The sequence below is a fragment of the Saimiri boliviensis genome, chromosome 12 (assembly GCF_048565385.1).
Source record: "Saimiri boliviensis isolate mSaiBol1 chromosome 12, mSaiBol1.pri, whole genome shotgun sequence".
In the NCBI taxonomy this organism is placed as follows: domain Eukaryota; kingdom Metazoa; phylum Chordata; class Mammalia; order Primates; family Cebidae; genus Saimiri; species Saimiri boliviensis.
Genome location: NC_133460.1, coordinates 98,100,935 through 98,118,543, shown reverse-complemented (window position 1 = coordinate 98,118,543; position 17,609 = coordinate 98,100,935). Strand labels below are relative to the sequence as shown.

At 46.0% G+C, this 17,609-nt stretch overlaps 1 protein-coding gene across 9 annotated transcripts in view; it reads left to right on the top strand.

The window, feature by feature from the left end:
* Positions 1–17,609, top strand: part of NRAP (nebulin related anchoring protein) — a 71,345-nt gene that overhangs the window by 34,848 nt on the left and 18,888 nt on the right. For all 9 annotated transcript variants that reach the window (XM_074382900.1, XM_010332909.3, XM_003922192.4 and 6 more), the window contains 11 exons: positions 53–151; positions 1,263–1,367; positions 2,539–2,646; positions 4,444–4,755; positions 5,911–6,015; positions 9,035–9,133; positions 10,705–10,809; positions 11,565–11,672; positions 12,212–12,325; positions 14,059–14,256; positions 15,927–16,031. In XM_074382900.1, coding sequence (XP_074239001.1) covers positions 53–151; positions 1,263–1,367; positions 2,539–2,646; positions 4,444–4,755; positions 5,911–6,015; positions 9,035–9,133; positions 10,705–10,809; positions 11,565–11,672; positions 12,212–12,325; positions 14,059–14,256; positions 15,927–16,031 — 1,458 coding nt within the window. The remainder of the gene's footprint in view (positions 1–52; positions 152–1,262; positions 1,368–2,538; positions 2,647–4,443; positions 4,756–5,910; positions 6,016–9,034; positions 9,134–10,704; positions 10,810–11,564; positions 11,673–12,211; positions 12,326–14,058; positions 14,257–15,926; positions 16,032–17,609) is intronic.

The following is a 17,609-nucleotide window of genomic DNA, read 5'->3' as shown; positions in this document are numbered from 1 at the left end:
AGTAGGGGCAACTCAATCTTAATGCTGTGGGGTGCCTTTCCTTTGGAAACAGAAAAACTACCGGCAGAGAGTAGATGAGCTGAAGTTCACCAGTGTGACCGACAGCTCCCAGATGGAGCACGCCAAGAAGAGCCAGGAGCTGCAGAGCGGGGTGAGTCCTAGGCTGCCCTTTCTCCACTAAGCTGCTGTGTCATGGGCCTGGAAACCTCCAGGGACAGCAGCAGGTGCTTCCCGGGCACAGTCCAGAAACTAAAGAGCCTTCCCTTTAAATAGGCTGGACCCAGCTTTCCCCAGGCTTCCAGGCTGTTTCTGGAACTGGACACCAGGCCCTTGCTTCATCCACCACCATCAGCCCTGATTTTTTAGGGATAGATGCAGGACTGACTTTATTCCTTTTCAGCTTCCAGTATTCTCTAGTTCCTTTTTTATTCTGTCTCCTATTTCTCATCAAAGACTCTAATTCCAGAGCCAGGAGAGAATTCTCTTGGAGGAGGATGTTTGCATTTGGGGTGTGTGCAGGTCACACCCATATGAGCCTATTTATGGGGCCAGAACAGAGAAACACCACATACATTACTTACAGATTAGTTCTCTGCACCAAGCAAGGCCATAGTTGCTATAATCTGTCCAGGACCTCCCTAGCTTTCCTTCCTAAATGTCCAGGTAAGATACCTGCCAGAAAGGATACTATCAACATAAATCAGAGTCAGAAGAAGCCACCATTTGGAAACTCAAGTTGGGGATGCAGGGGAAGTGCAGAAAGAAAGAGAAGAGTGATCAGTTTGCCATGGAAGAGATGTCCACGCATGCTTACTTTCCTGGTGTCAGTACCCATGAATGTATTAAGGTTGATGGTGGAGGAGCAGGAGGCAGAGTTTGCTTCTTATTTTTCTCACCTGGGGAGTCTGTACTAATCTGAACACCCTAGTGGTATATTTTTAGGGCCACAGACAGTGTAGATAGCAACAGCTTGCAGAGGTTGATACCAACCCAAAGGAAAGGTGTGAAAAGAGAAACCTTGGAGGGATTTTCAGATTGGCTCCCTGCCCCATTTTTCTCCCAGCTCCTTCCCACTGCTTCTCCTTCTCCCATCATCTTTCCTTGACTCTATCCTGCCACACAGAGTCTGATCTGGTGGGTTTTGGGATGGACTTTCTGTGCAAGTCAGAGAAATGCCAAGCAGACAGATACACCATGAGGGATGTCACCGTGCCCACCTCGCCCCTGCCACCTGCTCCTGACTCAGTGCTCTCTACCAACAGGTGGCCTACAAGGCAGGAAACGAGCAGTCTGTCCATCAGTATACCATCAGCAAAGACGAGCCTCTCTTCCTTCAGGCCCGAGCCAATGCTGCAAATCTCAGCGAGGTACAGAGAGAGGGAGTGGGCAGCATGAGCTCTGCTCCCCTGTGTGTATAGCCACCTGGTCAACCAAGCCCACCAGCCATGGCGTAGTGTCTGTGACAACTGAGGTTACATACATCTGGTTGTTCTAAAAACAGCTCACCCAGCCGATCTGCCTCCTGCTCAGTGCTGTAGGGGCAGAGGACGACAGCTTTCACAGGCATGAGCTAGTGGAGGACTTGAAATGCTGAATGTTTCCTGGGGTGGGAGGTAGGAGTTACTCTAGGTGCCAGAGTTGAAGCAGCGTAATCATGGCAGAGGGGAGTAAGAGGTCAGACATTTGCTCCAAATGGTCTGGGTTTGATCCTTGGTTGCCACTTACCAGGTGTGTGTCCTGGGGCATATTCTTTATTCCCAGCTGTCTCACTGGTAAAACGATGTCAACATTAGTCCCATCCTTACTAGGCTGTCATCAGATTTCAATGAGTCTCAGAGGCACGTGCACAGTGGTAGCTGTCAGTCATGAAAGCATCCATAGTTCCAACTTTCCCCGTCTCGGTATCTTCTGGGGAGGGTGTTTTCTTGGCTCTCCCTGCTCAGCTCTCGGGTCTTTGGGTTCCTGATCCGAGAAATAGATGGAGAGGAGAATTGGAAGGAGAAACAGAGGCTAAGTTGATTCACACACAGAACGGGAAAGGAGCCTTCCAGAAGAAAGATCTTGAAATTTGGAGATGGGGCAGGAGAGAGAATGGAAGGAGCAAGGAAAAGACCCAGGTGGACTAAAGGCTGGGGGAAGGCGAAAGGAAAGTGAAAGAGGAGCAGCAGAAACCGCTGCTGGCTGGCTGGGCTGCATGATCAGAGATGGAGAATAGACCTTTCAGAAACGTCGCTGTACTGTGTAATGGTATCTCGCCTTTGGCATGTTTTTAAGACTTCCATGAAAACTCCTAGTATTTGCTAAGGCTTCTGGAATTTAATTTCTGCTCTTCTCGATTGAAGCCCTGTGTGTCAAGAGGCCTTAAGGCAGGAAGAAGGCCTGGCTGTATTCAGACTACATGATTTCTGTGGCTGTCAGAGAAGGATGTAATAATCAGTATTGCTTTCCTAGAATGGTCATTAGAGTCTAGAGAAATGCTCTCACATGAGAACCCTCTCACATGAGAACCTCCTCATCTTCTCTCCTAAATCCCCTTAGAAACTGTACAAGAGCAGCTGGGAAAACCAGAAGGCAAAAGGGTTTGAGCTACGTCTTGACTCCTTGACCTTCCTGGCAGCCAAAGCCAAGCGGGACCTGGCTAGCGAGGTGCGTACATCACCAACTTGTACAGGAGGCTTCAGAATCCCGCCTTTTTATACCTGGGAGATTCTCTCGGTGTCTGGGCAGGTTCTTAATCTCTCTGAACCTCAGGATTCTTATCGGTAAAATGGAGCTAATAGCAATCACCTTGCAATGAGATAATCACATTTGTGCCTATCTCTTTAATAACTGCTTGCCACACATTGATTTTCAGTAAGTGATGACTTATTATTAGTAGTGGTAGCAAGAATAAGAATCCAAATTTCTCACTTTGCAGATAAACTGATGCCCAGAGACATTCCATGACTTTCTAAAGACATTGTCATCTGTTAATGGTTAATACAGGCTCTGGTGTCAAATAGACCTTGGATAAAATCCCACCTCTGTCATCCATGAGTATAGTTACTTCAGACAGGTTGTTTAACTGTTCAGAATCTCAGTTAACTTGCTGGTAAATTGGTGATTGCAAAATAGTGATGAGGAAATGGAATGAAGTGAGGTAAAGGGAGTGTTGTATAGCCTAATGCAATCTGTTAGGAGTCAGATGTGAGAGGAGGAGCTTGAGCCAGAATGTATGTCAAACTCTGCTTCCTTCATTAGGAAAGTCTATCTTCAAAAAAAGATCAGCTGGACCAAAAACAACTGGTTTGGTGATGTTTTTGGTTTATATTCTGACACAAGCTCTTTATCTCTTTAATTTTTTTATTTTGAGACAGAGTTTTGCTCTTGTTGCCTGGAGTGCAATGGCACAATCTTAGCTCACTGCAGCCTCTGCCTCCCAGGTTCAGGCGATTCTCCTGCCCCAGCCTTCCAACTAGCTGGTATTATAGGCGCCCGCCACCATGCCCGGCTAATTTTGTATTTTCAGTAAAGGAGGAGTTTCTCCATGTTGTTCAGGCTGGTGTCGAACTCCCCACGGCAGGTGATCCACCCACCTTGGCCTCCCAAAGTGCTGGGATTACAGGCATGAACCACCGTGCCCAGCCATAAGCTCTTTATCTTGTTGTTAGTTGGTAACACTCCACAAATGAGCACTGGTCTGTGGATGCTCTTGAGTTCCACAGGCTTGTCCTGTGCTTGGTTTATAGAAAGGGTTCTGTAAGTGGTGGCAGATATTGATACTGTCTGTTGTTGGCAGAGCTGAGAGCAGAACCTGAATCTACCACTGGCTGAAGCAATGATAATGTTGAAAATCATGCCACACATTCATGCCCTCTGACGGTTTTCAGTTTTTTTCATGTTTCTTCTTACTTCTGGTCCTTGTTACTCTCAGCCTAGTTTTATTTTTCAAACAACATGCTCCTTTTTGCTCCTCATACTCTGCCAAATAGATATGTACCCCAGTTATCTTTTACTCTGAGTCCCTTTTATATGCAGCAATTGTAGTTTGGCTATTCTGTATTTTTTCATTTCATGGCTACTTTTATTTATAATGTTCTCACTATTTAAAAAGAGTTAAGGCCACTTAAAAATAAATTCAGAAGAGTCATGTCAAATAATTAGAGAAAAGATGACCTTTCACTAGAAAACTGGTAGAAGATTATTATTATAGCTAAACATTCCGTTTAGCTCTGAGCTCCTGGCAGCTGAGGTGAAAAGGGAAATAATGGTTAATAATATTTTATTTCACTATTTGATGAAAGAAAATGTATCAGAGGTTCAAAACAGCCAAACTTTCTTGTGCCTCTGATTCTAACAGGATTCTGTCCGATGGCTTTGTCTTAGCTCTCATGCACGGGGTCTGAAGCCTAACAATTCCTTTAGGAGATTCTAATGTATCCCTGTTCCATTCCTCTTATTTAGGTGAAGTACAAGGAAGATTATGAGAGATCCAGAGGGAAGCTCATTGGGGCAAAGGGTGTACAGGGAGATTCGCAAATGAGCCACTCACTGCAAATGTCCAAGCTGCAGAGTGAACTGGAGTACAAGAAGGGATTTGAGGACACCAAGTCCCAATGCCACGTCTCGCTGGACATGGTCCACCTCGTGCATGCCCGCAAAGCTCAGCATTTAGCCACAGACATAGGCTACAAGACAGCAGCACATCATTTTACGGCTTTGCCCACAGACATGAAGTTGGAATGGGCCAAGAAGGCTTATGGCTTACAGAGCGAGGTAAGCTCTGTGTGAGTGTGTCCACGTGTGTGTATGTGCATGTGTGTTGTGTGTGTGCTAGTGCTAGGGCAAGTGTTCCCCTAAGCTGTCCAACGCAACAATTTATACTACGGGACACCTGTTTCTGGAACCCTAAGTGGCAACACTTTGCTAGTGGTTGAACTTTTATTCAAACTAGGCCGATTTTAGATTCTGTACTAACAGAAGAAATCACAGAGTGACTTTTTCCTTCTTGGAACTCTGGCCTACATATGTTTTGCAGGTTTCTCTTTATTGCCGGGGGCATGTATCTTTGTGTCATCCCTAGGGTGGCCTGTTAGGGGAGAGCATTGCTGATCACTCATCCTGACTTCCGTAGTCCTCATTTTTGGACTGGGAGGGTCGCTAGTTTTCAATAACCCTTTTCCTGTCCTTCTTATCCTCCCCTCCCAATGCTGCTTGCTTTCTGTCTTCAGGTGACTTTTGCACAAGAATGAGGGTGAACTGAAAGGCAGGTTAGCTGCGGCCAGACTGTTACACAGAAAGGGTGTGTGTGCGTGCATGTGTGTGTGTGTGTGTTTGCCAGAGCCCTGGCAAAAACAAAGTGAGTGACAAATGACATTATGAATAATAATGATTCATAAAGGGTGTGGGTGTATAGACACACCCTTCCCGGCAAGTAAAGAAATGAGAAGAAATGCCCCCTGCCCCCCCACCGAGGTGGGTAGGAAGGAATTGGCACTGTGGGAAGCCTCCGCTGTCTTGTGAAATTCCCTCAAATAGAGCCCACCTGGGTTCTGTTATGAATTCTCATTTTCTCGATCCCCCTTGTGTCATTTTAAACAAGAAAACTGGCAATGCGGACAATGAGGACGTGCTTCTTTCCCAGTAGACTCGTCTGTAATGAGGGGCAAGGTTGGTGTGGCCCCTCCTGTGCCACCCCCGATAGTGTTGGGCGGGGCCTAAGGCCACCATCCCAACGGATGGCTCCAATTAAAGGGGAAATCAATTGACTTTTAGGAGCCTTACCTGTGACTGTGCAGAAATGCATAAGACAAAAGTGGCATCTAATTTCGCTCGGCTGGCACCAAGGCTGCGTCGGGAGCCGCTAATAGCCCTTTAAATGTCTGTGCACCAACAATGGCCTGCTTTTTTTTTTCCTTTCTCCTTTGTCAGAACCAATACAGGGCAGATGTGAAGTGGATGAAAGGCACGGGCTGGGTCGCCACCGGGTCATTAAATGTGGAGCAGGCGAAGAAGGCAGGAGAACTCATTAGTGAGGTGAGATTTCCTGACAGCCTGTAACAGGCCTGGCTGCGTTAGGCGTGTGGCATCTCTGTATAAAATTAAAATAATTTCCACTCAAAAGGCAAAGAAAAAGGCAAAGCCACATGAAAGACCTCAAAACCCAGACTAGGACTGGTAATTAGAGGGAAACCACATACCAAACACACACCAGTAGGGGCCCAGAGAGTCCTGGCAAAAACAAAGTGAGTGACAAATAATATTATGAATAATAATGACAATCAAACAGAGCTCAATTGCTACCCACCAACTTACCTTTTTAATGAAGCAACATAGGAGGGATGATGAAAAGATACATTTATTGCACCCAAAAAGCCCTTTGGTGACTTTAGGCACGTTTTCCTCTTCCTCTCTTGCTGCCACAGAGTAAACAGTTTTTGAATATTCACGTGGTGGCTACCATGTGACATGGTTGTTTTGTGAGGGAGGGTCTTATTTCAGTTTACTCAGTTCACCTTGGCTGGACCCTATAGCATCACTGCTTGCAAAAATAGTCATTTCTTTACATTTCAGGACAGTGTCATTGAGCAGATCTTTCTGAGTTTCTCAACTTCGGCACTATTGACATTTTGATTTTTCTTTGTTATGGGGTTATCTTGTGCCCTGTAGGATGTTTAGCAGAACATTCTACAAGGATGCCAGTAGTGCCCTCCACCCAGCTGCGACAACCAAAAATGGATTGAGACATTGCCAAATGCCTGTCGGGGAGCAGAATTGTCCCTGGCAGAGAGGCACAGGACGAGGCTCCCAGGAGGAGGCTGAACAGCATCAGACCACTCACACCCGCTCTCTTCGTGTTTGCCTGTAGGGCGACTTGCTCAGAAGACAAGTCAGCATTTGCCCAGTTATCTTCAGAGTAAACTGCTCTTTCTGGACTTTTCTGAGTGGGGAGGGGACCATAATGGTCATAGTCCCACAGGATGTTAGCTTTGGCAATGAACTTCCTGAATGTTTTTGAGGAGGGTTTCTTTCTGACATAGTTAAAATAGAAAGACACCCTTGCTGGTTTTTCAAACACACCTGTCCAGCATGTGTACTATCCCATGGAACAGCATTCTCATTACCTGGAACATTGTAGAGTTGACTTCAAAAAGTGACCTTATGCTGATTGGCCTGATTTTTAGAAACCTTGGTCAACACTCAAGGCTTAGAAGACCCTGGGACCTCCGTGGGGATAGCACTGCTCTAGTGTGTTCATTCCAGTTCAGGAGAGGCCCTCTGGGAGGAGGAATGTGAAGAACATATAGGAATCAACATTTAGGATTCGTGATCCCAAACTCTCAATCTTGGGCTCACTCATAAAAGGAAATGAAGACTAAAGACCACGTTTGCATAATTTAGACTTCAAGATGATTTCCTTCATGTATCTAAACCTGACAGCCAAGGGATCAAGGGATCTTTGGGGGACCATGTATACCAGTGTTCTTAGTTAGCCACCTCATTTTGCATACTTTCTCAACAAATTTGCTTATCCTCTTTGATGCACTTGTCTCATACCAATCCTCAAACGTTAGCAAGTAAAACAGGACATCTTTCAGCAACTTTCCCCCCATCCCATGTCAGGCTGTCACATTTACAGGTTAGTGTCGAATTGGGCCACCTTCTTTTCCTTTTTTTTTTGAGACAGAGTCTCACTCTGTTGCCTGGGCTGGAGTGCAGTGGTGTGATCTTGGCTCACTGCAACCTCTGCCTTCCGGGTTCAAGCAATTTTCCAGCCTTAGCCTCTTGAGTAGTTGGGATTACAGGCGCCCACCACCACACCTGGCTAATTCTTATAAATTTAGTAGAGATGGGAGCTCACCATGTTGCCCAGGCTGGTCTCAAACTCCTGACTTCAGATGATTTGCCATCCTCAGCCTCCCAAAGTGCTGGGATTACAGCTGTGAGCCACTGCACCTGGCTTGAGTCACCTTCTTAACTTCCAGAGAGAATGCCAGGCACTGTTGAAAGGGCCACAAATGCATATGCACACCTACGATCCAAAGCAGAGGTCAGAAAGCCTTTTCTGTGAAAGACCAGATAGCCAATATTTTGGGCTTTGTAGGTCATATGGTCTCTGTCACAACCAGCTGGAAGATGGCCATAGGCCATATGTAAGTGAATTAGCATGGCCATATTCCAATAAAACTTTATTTACAGAAGCAGGTGATGTACTAGATTTGGCTGGCTATTGATCTGTGTCATCTTAAGACAACCCAGTATAAAAAATCCAATCAGATAAATGAGAGACTCTTTAAGATGATTATTCTGTTTGGGAAAACATACACTGTATTGTCTCATTAAAATAACAATGGTTTCGGTGTCCTGGAAATGTATTTTGATTTTTAAAAAAAGAATTTAAGCAGCTTTTCAGAATACTTCAGAATTGGGTCTCTAGGTCTTTGCCAGCATTTTTGTGATTTTTTTTTGCTTCAGTGTGCTTCAAACTGTGTGATGACTCCTTCAGTAATAACACCCTTTTTCCTGTTACTGTAATATTTTAAAGAATTATTACCTATGTTAACTGAACTAGGTTTTAGTGTGATTGGACAGTATACACTGACGGGCTGTGAGGGTTTTGACTGTGATTATGTCTGCCAGTGTTTTTTTGTGGAAGGAAAATAGAAAGCTTAAATAGATAAATGTAACTCTGAATGCTCTTTCTTGCTTAGAAGACCCAAACTAAGATATGTAAACAACTGTGACAAAGTATTTGAAGCCTATAAAAAGAATCCTTTTCTAAGTGTGTATCCTATGGTATTTTAGTAGTATAACCTAATTTTGAGATATTTTCTTTGCACCAGGTAGAAATACTTTAATGTTAATTGACATGAGGTTATTCTTAAATTGAAACAAATATTAACCTGAAGGCACCTAGGATATAAAGATGGAGGAAGCAGAATAATAATTATGTTCACAAATTCACTCTAATCTCAAGCAACCTATGATTTTCTCTTTCAAATGGCATGAAAGAGCAGCACAAAATTCACAGCTTTGATCTTTTTCTGCTCAACAGAAGAAGTACCGTCAGCATCCAGATGCTTTGAAGTTTACCAGTATTAAAGACACTCCGGAGATGGTCCAGGCCAGAATTAGTTATACCCAAGCAGTGGATGTAAGTGATAATGTATATACATTATGACTCTAAGAGTGGGCTCTTCTTTCAACACTGCGATTGAAGCGGAGGGGTTCTCGGGTTTGCTCCTTCTGTTGTCCTAAGGATGAAGGCACTCCCTGTCCTTTGCAGAGGCTTCCCTTAGCGGGGGGTGCTTCCTCATTAGGATGCAAATGGGGGTGTTACTGCACTTAGAATGCCAAGTGGGGCTCCACCACCCCACTGCCCCAAGATGCTCTCCTGCTTTCCCATTTGCATGTCTCACCGATTCATGGTGAGGCCTTTTTCCCCTTTCCTTTTGTTTGAAAGTGTTGTTTTCAGAGCTGGGTGAAATTCTTGGTAATTGGAATCCTGACGCTGTGCTTAGAGCTCTTTATGGCCCAAGGCCAGCAATAGTTGCTCTATGAATTTCGCAGAGACTTTGAACATGATTTGGGTCTGATTTATATATATTAGACTAACTTTCAAGCCATTTCCCATACTCCTTTATGATGCAAAACCAAGATTCGACCCCTTTCCCTCTGTGGGAAAGGTTGGCTGGGGTGCAGTGTTGCAGGGTTGGCTGGAGACTAAAGTGAACGATGAGGTCCTGAAAAAAAAAATCACTTTAGGATATAGATTAACCCTGTTTGGCTGATTCTGCTGAGAAACCTATGGACCTTCATGCAAGGCAAACCCAGCTTTTAAATACCCTAAAACCATTCAACTTTCCCGAGGAAAATTTACAAACCTTGGGGGCATAGGTTTCAAAATTCTCTCTCTTGTTTCCCAATTGAGCAAATGATTCTGGTTGCACTTTATTTGACCGGCATTCTGAAACAGCCTGAGTGCCTGTCAGAATCTAGGATGGGATGATTTACAAACTTATGGATTTAGGAATTTATAACTTCTTTATAATTCCTGAGAAACACAGATGGTCCAACAAGAACTTTTGTATGAAGAAAATCAATACCTATTTCTTCCTTACCCTAGCCAACTCTAGGGGGCACTGCTGTGATACGTAGAAACTTGGACACATTGGAAACTTTCTCTGGTGGCTGATGCCAAGTACATGTGTCATTACTAACTACCAGGATATCCTAAGCTCAAGTCAGAGTTCTGGGTGAATAGACTCCCAGACCCACCCAGGAGATATGTCTTAGGGCAAGAATATTTGAGATCGGGGAGTGGAGGAGGATTGAAATAGGGAGGTGAAAATACCTGTGCAACAGCCATCTTCTTTCTTGCCTTCTGTATCTTGATGCCCTCTCCTAGCCGATAGTTAATTGCCAAATTATTACTGGATGTTAAGTAAACCTCCTTTTCTCATTTGACACCCATCTCAGCAGTATACTGTGAATGGGGCGTTCACTGAGGGGAATGCTTCAGCTTGTCATGTTCTGAGCTAGGAAGCAGAGCTTGGAAATGACATGCATGTCATCATGCTAGCTGTGAAATCTTGGTGGAGGCAAGGTGCCCGAGATCGTGTCTCTATGAGGAGGAAGCAGCAGCTTGGTCTCTTGGAGTGTAACCTGGCTGATGGCTGCATGGAATGGGCTGTAGGTTTCATGAAAACCTCCTTCCATCCACAGAGATTATACAGGGAACAAGGAGAAAACATAAAGCATCATTACACACCAACTGCTGACCTCCCTGAAGTCCTGCTGGCCAAGCTGAATGCCATGAATATCAGTGAGGTGAGGCTGACCCAAGGGCACTGGTTTTAATGGCGGGAGAACAGGGCTGGCCTCGTGTGCATGTGCACAGGGCCCTGCACGCAGAAGCCCCCGAGCTGGTTTAATGTTCTGCTGGCACCACCTTGAAATATGTGACGTTTTTGAACAAGGGACCTCACGTTTTCATTTGCACTGGGCCCTGCACGTTATGTAGCTGGTCCTGCAGAAGAGTCCAGCTCATGTGAAAGGATGATCTGGGAAAACGCTCTGCTTAGTTCAAAGAGCATTGGTTTGGAGGAGCTGGAAAAGTGAGGACAGAGCCAGATGAGTATATTCAGTGGCTACACACGGGAGAGACTTGGGGCTGAACTTCTACTTCTCCTCCCCAAAATCTCTATCGGCTCCCCTAATCGCCATTTCTGACTTTTCTTTATCTGACGTGTAAAGCACTATGCAAATACAAGCTTACCTCCTTCTTCCAATGAAATTGCTGCTTAGAAAAATCTGTCTGTTTGACTCTAAAGCCTTTGCTTTTAACTCCTCCCCACTATGCCTCAACCCATCCCCCACCAACCCTATCCCCTGCCCACCTCCACAGGTGGGCACAAGACAGGATCCAACTCACGTGGGTTTAGCTGAGCCACCATGATCTCTAACTCCAACTGGCCAGGGAGAGAAGGGACCCACCACAAACCAGATTTCCAATTCGGTAAGCCAGAGTTTAGAAAACCACCAGCTCACTTAAAGGTCTTTCCTTGTGCACATCTTCCCGACAGACACGTTATAAGGAATCCTGGAGCAAACTTCGAGATGGCGGCTATAAACTGAGGCTGGATGCCATTCCATTCCAAGCAGCAAAGGCTTCTGGTGAAATTATAAGTGATGTGAGCATTTACCCGCATTCCTGTGACAATGTTGAACATGAACCGGTTTTCACTCCTTTTGCCCCTAACCCCTGCCTTCTTTTGCCTGTGGATAATTCCCTGTCCTCTCTGAACTGACTGTGTCAGGGCAATCAGATAATGACCAGTGAGAAAGAACATATCCTGCAACAAAAAATTCCCCAGCCTGGGATACAAAGCCAAATGCTGGACTGTAAACATAGACCCTGGGCAGATGAAATGCACCCTCTGCCAAGGCGTTCATAAAGAGAGTCCACATGAAGAGATGGCTAACAATGTACCCACCTTCCTCCAGCGCGGGCCGCCCACGTGCTAATGCATCCAGCCATTTCACAGCTGAGCCCTTTAGTCATTGGGAGTCTTGCATATGAAAGAATAGACCTTTTGACGACTCCCGCGCATTTTCTTTTAACTCACCCAGTTACTGTCAAAAGAACAAAACATTTTCACCCAATGCCCACCTCTTCCATTCTGTATCCCTTATCCCTGAGCTGTTCCTCTCTCCCGCTCTTTCCCTTTAGTACAAATACAAAGAGGCATTTGAGAAAATGAAAGGACAGATGCTTGGCTCCCGGAGCTTGGAAGATGATATCAGCCTCGCACATTCAGTGTATGCGACCTCACTGCAGAGTGATGTAAGTCAGAGGAAAGGCATCAGGGCTGCGGGCCCCCCACCTGACAATGCTCACTGCACAGCAACCTCACGTCGTTTGTCCTTCCGGATGTGGGTATTGGTTCTGCTGCTAACTTACTATGTGACATTGTTAAATCACTTGTGCCCTCTGGGCAACAGCTTCCTTCTCTGTAAAAATGAGGTGCCGGATTGGTTGACCCCTTAGTTCCCTTCTGGGCTGGGCATTCTATGATTTTGACCAGGGGCCACCCATGGGGCCTGTGGGCTGGATTTGGCCTCCAGAGGTGTTTCATTTGGTCTGCAGACTGGATTCATTGCAAATTTTAAAAAATGGACAATTTTCTATAAAAGTGTTAAGCTTCTGGCCAGAAGCTGGACCTGGATTCCTTAAGGCTACAGTTGGTTGAAGTGGTTTCCTGTCAGCTCCATTTAGAAGGGATCCATGCCATGGGCTGGGCAGCCAACCTCTTCTTCACTTCCTGCTTTACCCCCTTTACCCCTTTACGGTACCTGCCTGACCCCTGTAGGTGTCTGAGTTTGCAATGACCCTGCCATTGTTGGTTGTGACCCTCTGGAGGCTGGCAAATGTGTGCAGGTGCCATCTCTGCACATATGTGAGTTGGCTAACGTCGGTGATGAAATCTGTATCCAGTGTGTTACAGAGGGCTAAGCACTTTTATATGCGGTGTCTCAGTTAACTGTCAGACTGTCTCTAGAAAGTCCATCTTGTCATTCTTCCTTATTTTTTGATAGGGAAGTAGAAACTCTGAGTGGTTCAGTCCCTTGTCCCAGCTCAGCTAGACTGGGCAGAGCCAGCCCATGGAGCCAGCTTTATCTCTCATGATCTTGGCACAGCTTCACATGTTCTCTGCCATTTTGTATCCTGCCTCAGTTTCCCCATTCATAACTTCTTTTCCTTTCCTCGCTGGGTTGCCGACCTAAGAATATGAGGTTGGATATGAATTGTCCTTGGCGTTATGGTAGGGGTGAGGACAGAATGAATGGAAGTTGGGTTAGGAGGTCAGGAAGGGTAATGAAAGACAATGGAAGGACAGAGGAAGATGAGGAAGAGGTGGTGATTCTGCATCTGATTATTCCCCAAGTGAGTTTCCGAGACCTTTAAACACAGCTCCTCCAAGGATTATATAGTGAAACCTATGATCTGGAATGGGTCTTCCCTTCCCTTCCCGGGATATGTGTTGGATTCTGGGGAATACCCATCCCTGAGGACTGACTCTCCAAGCATCCTCCCCACTGCTCCTGGCTCCCGTGTTGACAGGAAAATCCCTGAATGCTTTGAAGAAGCTCTTCCTAAGTTAGTGTGAGAGGAGAATCCCTCACTAGTGCCCAAACTTGAGTGGGTGATGGGAAAAAAATATGGTGGGCAGGGAGGTATGCCTCTTCTTGCCTCTGTAAAACAGAGAGCGAAATATTTGAGCAAGGAAATTACTGACATTGTTTACTATTCCTCGAACGTTTCTATTTTCCCTAAACGGGGGAAACGCAGTCCTTCTTCGGCCACATCAACAACGTCCAGGAGCCCAGGGTGGTAAGTGTCAGGGCCTAGAGACAAGCCCTGCTTATTAGGCCAGTCTCCGCAAGAAAGGAGCATGAAGCCTGCCAAGAGCCTCCCCTGGGCTTACCTCGGGACAATCGCATGGCAGTTGCTCTCCCTGATGGTCCCGTTGCAAACAGTGGCTTTGAAATAGCTGCTGTTGCTGTCTGCCCCTCTAGGTGAATTACAAGAAAGGCTTTGAACACTCAAAGGCGCAGTTCCATCTGCCGTTGGACATGGCCGCCCTGGTGCATGCCAAGAAGGCTCAGACCCTGGCCAGCGACCAGGACTACAAACATCCACTGCCCCAGTACACTTCCTTGGCAGAAGACCTAAGGCTGAGCTGTGCCAAGAAGGCTCATAAATTGCAGAGCGAGGTAAGGAGACCTGGCCTCTCTCTAGGGGGCCTTTCTCTTCTTAGATCCTCAAGGCAGTGACCCCCAAACTCCTGTTGGCTCAGTGAAGTCTCTAGAATCGAGAAATCCTAAACCCAAGTCTTCTTTTGAAACCCAGTCTGAGAGTTCTTGCATAGCCCTTAAGAACAGTTACGCAAGTCTAATCATAACAACTACCATTTATTATTATTTTTTGCTGAACTCTAAGCATTGTTTTTGGCATTATCTCATAATCATCCTGTATCGATAGTTTATCCTCATTTTACAGAGCAATTACAGTGAAATGCAGAGAGTTAAATATCTTGCCCAAGATCACACAGCTCTCATGAGAAAGGGAGTGCTGGGATTTGAACTTGAGGTTCAATGACAGATGCCTTCAAGGTTCATGATTTTGCATGTTTAAGATTTGCCAGTGGTATCGCCTCTGGCCTCAAGTGGCAGGAAGGATTTCTCTTGGTGCTCCATGCATTCCTGTGCCACCCGTCTTCTGCGGAGGGCTGGGACCTGCTGGGAGAGGCTGCTGAGAGCCTGTCAGGACTGACCCACTTCAGGGAGAGGAGAGGCAAATCGGGGCCCTGGAGACCCTCCCTGGGTCCCTTTGAGGAGTCTTTGCACTCCTCTGACGTGCATTTCTCAGTCCTGATGCCTGATTTTTAAAGCAGACAGGCCCAGGAGGGTCAGGAAGCATTGGAGGCTTCCTCATTCCCAAGGAGAGACAGGATATTCTTCCCAACAGGCATCTACATCCTGTTCACTACTTACCTTATTTCCCAGCTGGCTAGGTTTCCAGGCTATGAGATTTGCAGGTAATGGGCCTGTTTTGGAACAGAAAACTCCACACAAAACCTCTTTCCCGGTCTGGCAGTGCCTGCGATCCGAGCGGCACTCAGATCTGGGTGTCTGTCATCTGTTTGGATTTTACGCCTGTGTACAGCGTTTACTGAATGACATAAGCTGTCAGGAACCTGAGAGCAGCTGTAGGAATGAGGGAGCTGCCACGCTCATCCTGGGGGCCCGCTTGTCACTTGAGCAGAGCCCTTGCTTGCCCTGCCTCTGGTTGTGATAGAGATTGGAAGGCAGCCGCCCAGGGGTGCCTGACTGGTGGAAGGGGAGTGAATTTGGGGAGTCTTTAAACTGTCAGCCCAAATCATGCAGGTATACGCACTCGCCCTCACCCACACGGACACAGACGGGGCTTTGCCAGATTCTTTTGGATTTATTTATTAGTTCTTTCTTAACCCATGATTAATTAATGCCACCCGCTGCTGCTGGGCTTTGTTTTAGAAGACCTGTTAGACCATTTCCACATCTGCCCCAAGACAACTGACTTTCTAACCACAATCCGCTTCAGTGTTTATTTTTTGATAGCCCACATGAAAACAAAAATCTGTCTCGTTCCCCTGGAACAGCTACTCTGAGACAAGTGACAGCAGAATTATTTTCTTCTGACCTACATTGCCTCCCCACCAGTGAGCATTTACCAAGAAGCATGTGTGCGTCGGCTGAGTTTAATGTATCGGGAGGGATGGGTTCAGCCTTGAGTTCTAATTATGCCGCTGTCAGATGCTTGTCATGAGACCTCTGGTTTCGCTTTGCTTCCCTGTTCTGAGAGCTTGGCTTTTCTGATTCTTTGTATCTATTGTTCCTTCTAGAATTTGTACCGGTCAGATCTGAACTTCATGCGAGGTGTTGCCTGTGTCATTCCAGGCACTTTAGAGATCGAAGGGAGGAAGAAAGCGTCGGAACTCATCAGTGAGGTAACCGCGGATGCTGGTGTTGGGTGTCTAGGACATTGCCACAGCAGAGGACCATCAGCTTGTTTTTTCCCTTTTAATTTCTCCTTGTTTTTTTCTTTTTAATTTGAGATGGAGTCTCGCTCTGTCACCCAGGCTGGAGTGCAGTGGCGCGATCTCGGCTCACTGCAACCTTTGTCTCCTGGGATCAGGCGATTCTCCTGCCTCAGCCTCCCAGGTAGCTGGGATTGCAGGTGAGTGCCGCCATGCCTGGCTAATTTTTGTGTCTTAGTAGAGACAGGAGTTCACCATGTTGGCCAGGCTGACCTCAAACTCCTGACCTCAAGTGATCTGCCTGTCTCAGCCTCCCAAAGTGCTGGAATTACAGGGGTAGGCCACCGCGCCCAGCCAATCAGTTCATTTCTTACCACTAAAGCTAGTTGGATATTAAACTCTTAGCAGTGAAGAATCACTGCCTAACCCCTGGGCTGGCCTTTCTTTTCTTACTGGATTCTCCATTCAGACTGCACGCCATTTAAGACAGCTTTGAGGATATGGAGTCAGTTCCTCTATTAACATATAAGGATTATTCACTGGCCCATGAGATGTTCTTTCCCTGTGTCCCTTTGAAGAGTGGCCCTGTGGTACAATGCAAACAAAGCAGGCTTTGAAGACCAACAAGAAAGATTGACATTCCAAGCCGGCACTGATTTGCTGTGTGACCTCAAGCCAGGGACCTACCCTTCTCTGAGCCTCCACTTCTTAATTAGTCAAATGGGTATACTCAGACCCCTCTCTTAATTTTTGTGAGGATTAGCACTCATCGAAGTGCTGTGCTCTTGTGGCAGCTGTATATGAAATGGTTACTACAAGCTTGAAATGGTAATAATTTTTTGTTAAAAATACGAAAGTCTTAGAAGTCTAAGCTTTCTGATTTCCTGGGGAATCTTGCTCACCCCTGAGACGGGACTTTTATTCATGGTAGATGCAAGGACAAGAGGGCATCATGGAAGGTACTGGAAGTAATAGGTGTTCGACATTCAGCCTGAGTGCTCAGATAAGCTTATGTTTTGCTTACTAGGGAAGTTTAGATTTAACCTCATGCTTTGCTTTTCCAGTGAAATCTCTAAAGAGGTATCTATACCTCGTGGTTCGTCAGAATCTTAAAAAACATTAAAAAAAGCAGAGGCCTGAGCCCCACTGACTAATTTACTGAATCCCAGTCTCTCAGGGTGTTTATTTTATTTTTATTTATTTATTGTTTTATTTATTTCTTTTTTGAGACAGAGTCTCACTCTTTCACCCAGGCTGGAAGGCAATGGTGTCATCTCAGTTCACTACAACCTCCGCCTCCCAGGTTCAAGCAATTCTCCTGCCTCAGCCTCCCAAGTAGCTGGAATTACAGATGTGCACCACCATGCCCAGCTTTTTGTGTTTTTTAGTAGAGACAGGGTTTTGCCATGTTGGCTAGGGTGGTCTCAAACTTCTAACCTCAGTGGTTTCTACCGCCTGGGCTTCCTAAAGTACTGGGATTACAGGTGTGAGCCACCGTGCAGGGCATGCCTGTTTTTTTTTAAAAGCTGCAGTTTGTGGTATGCCAGC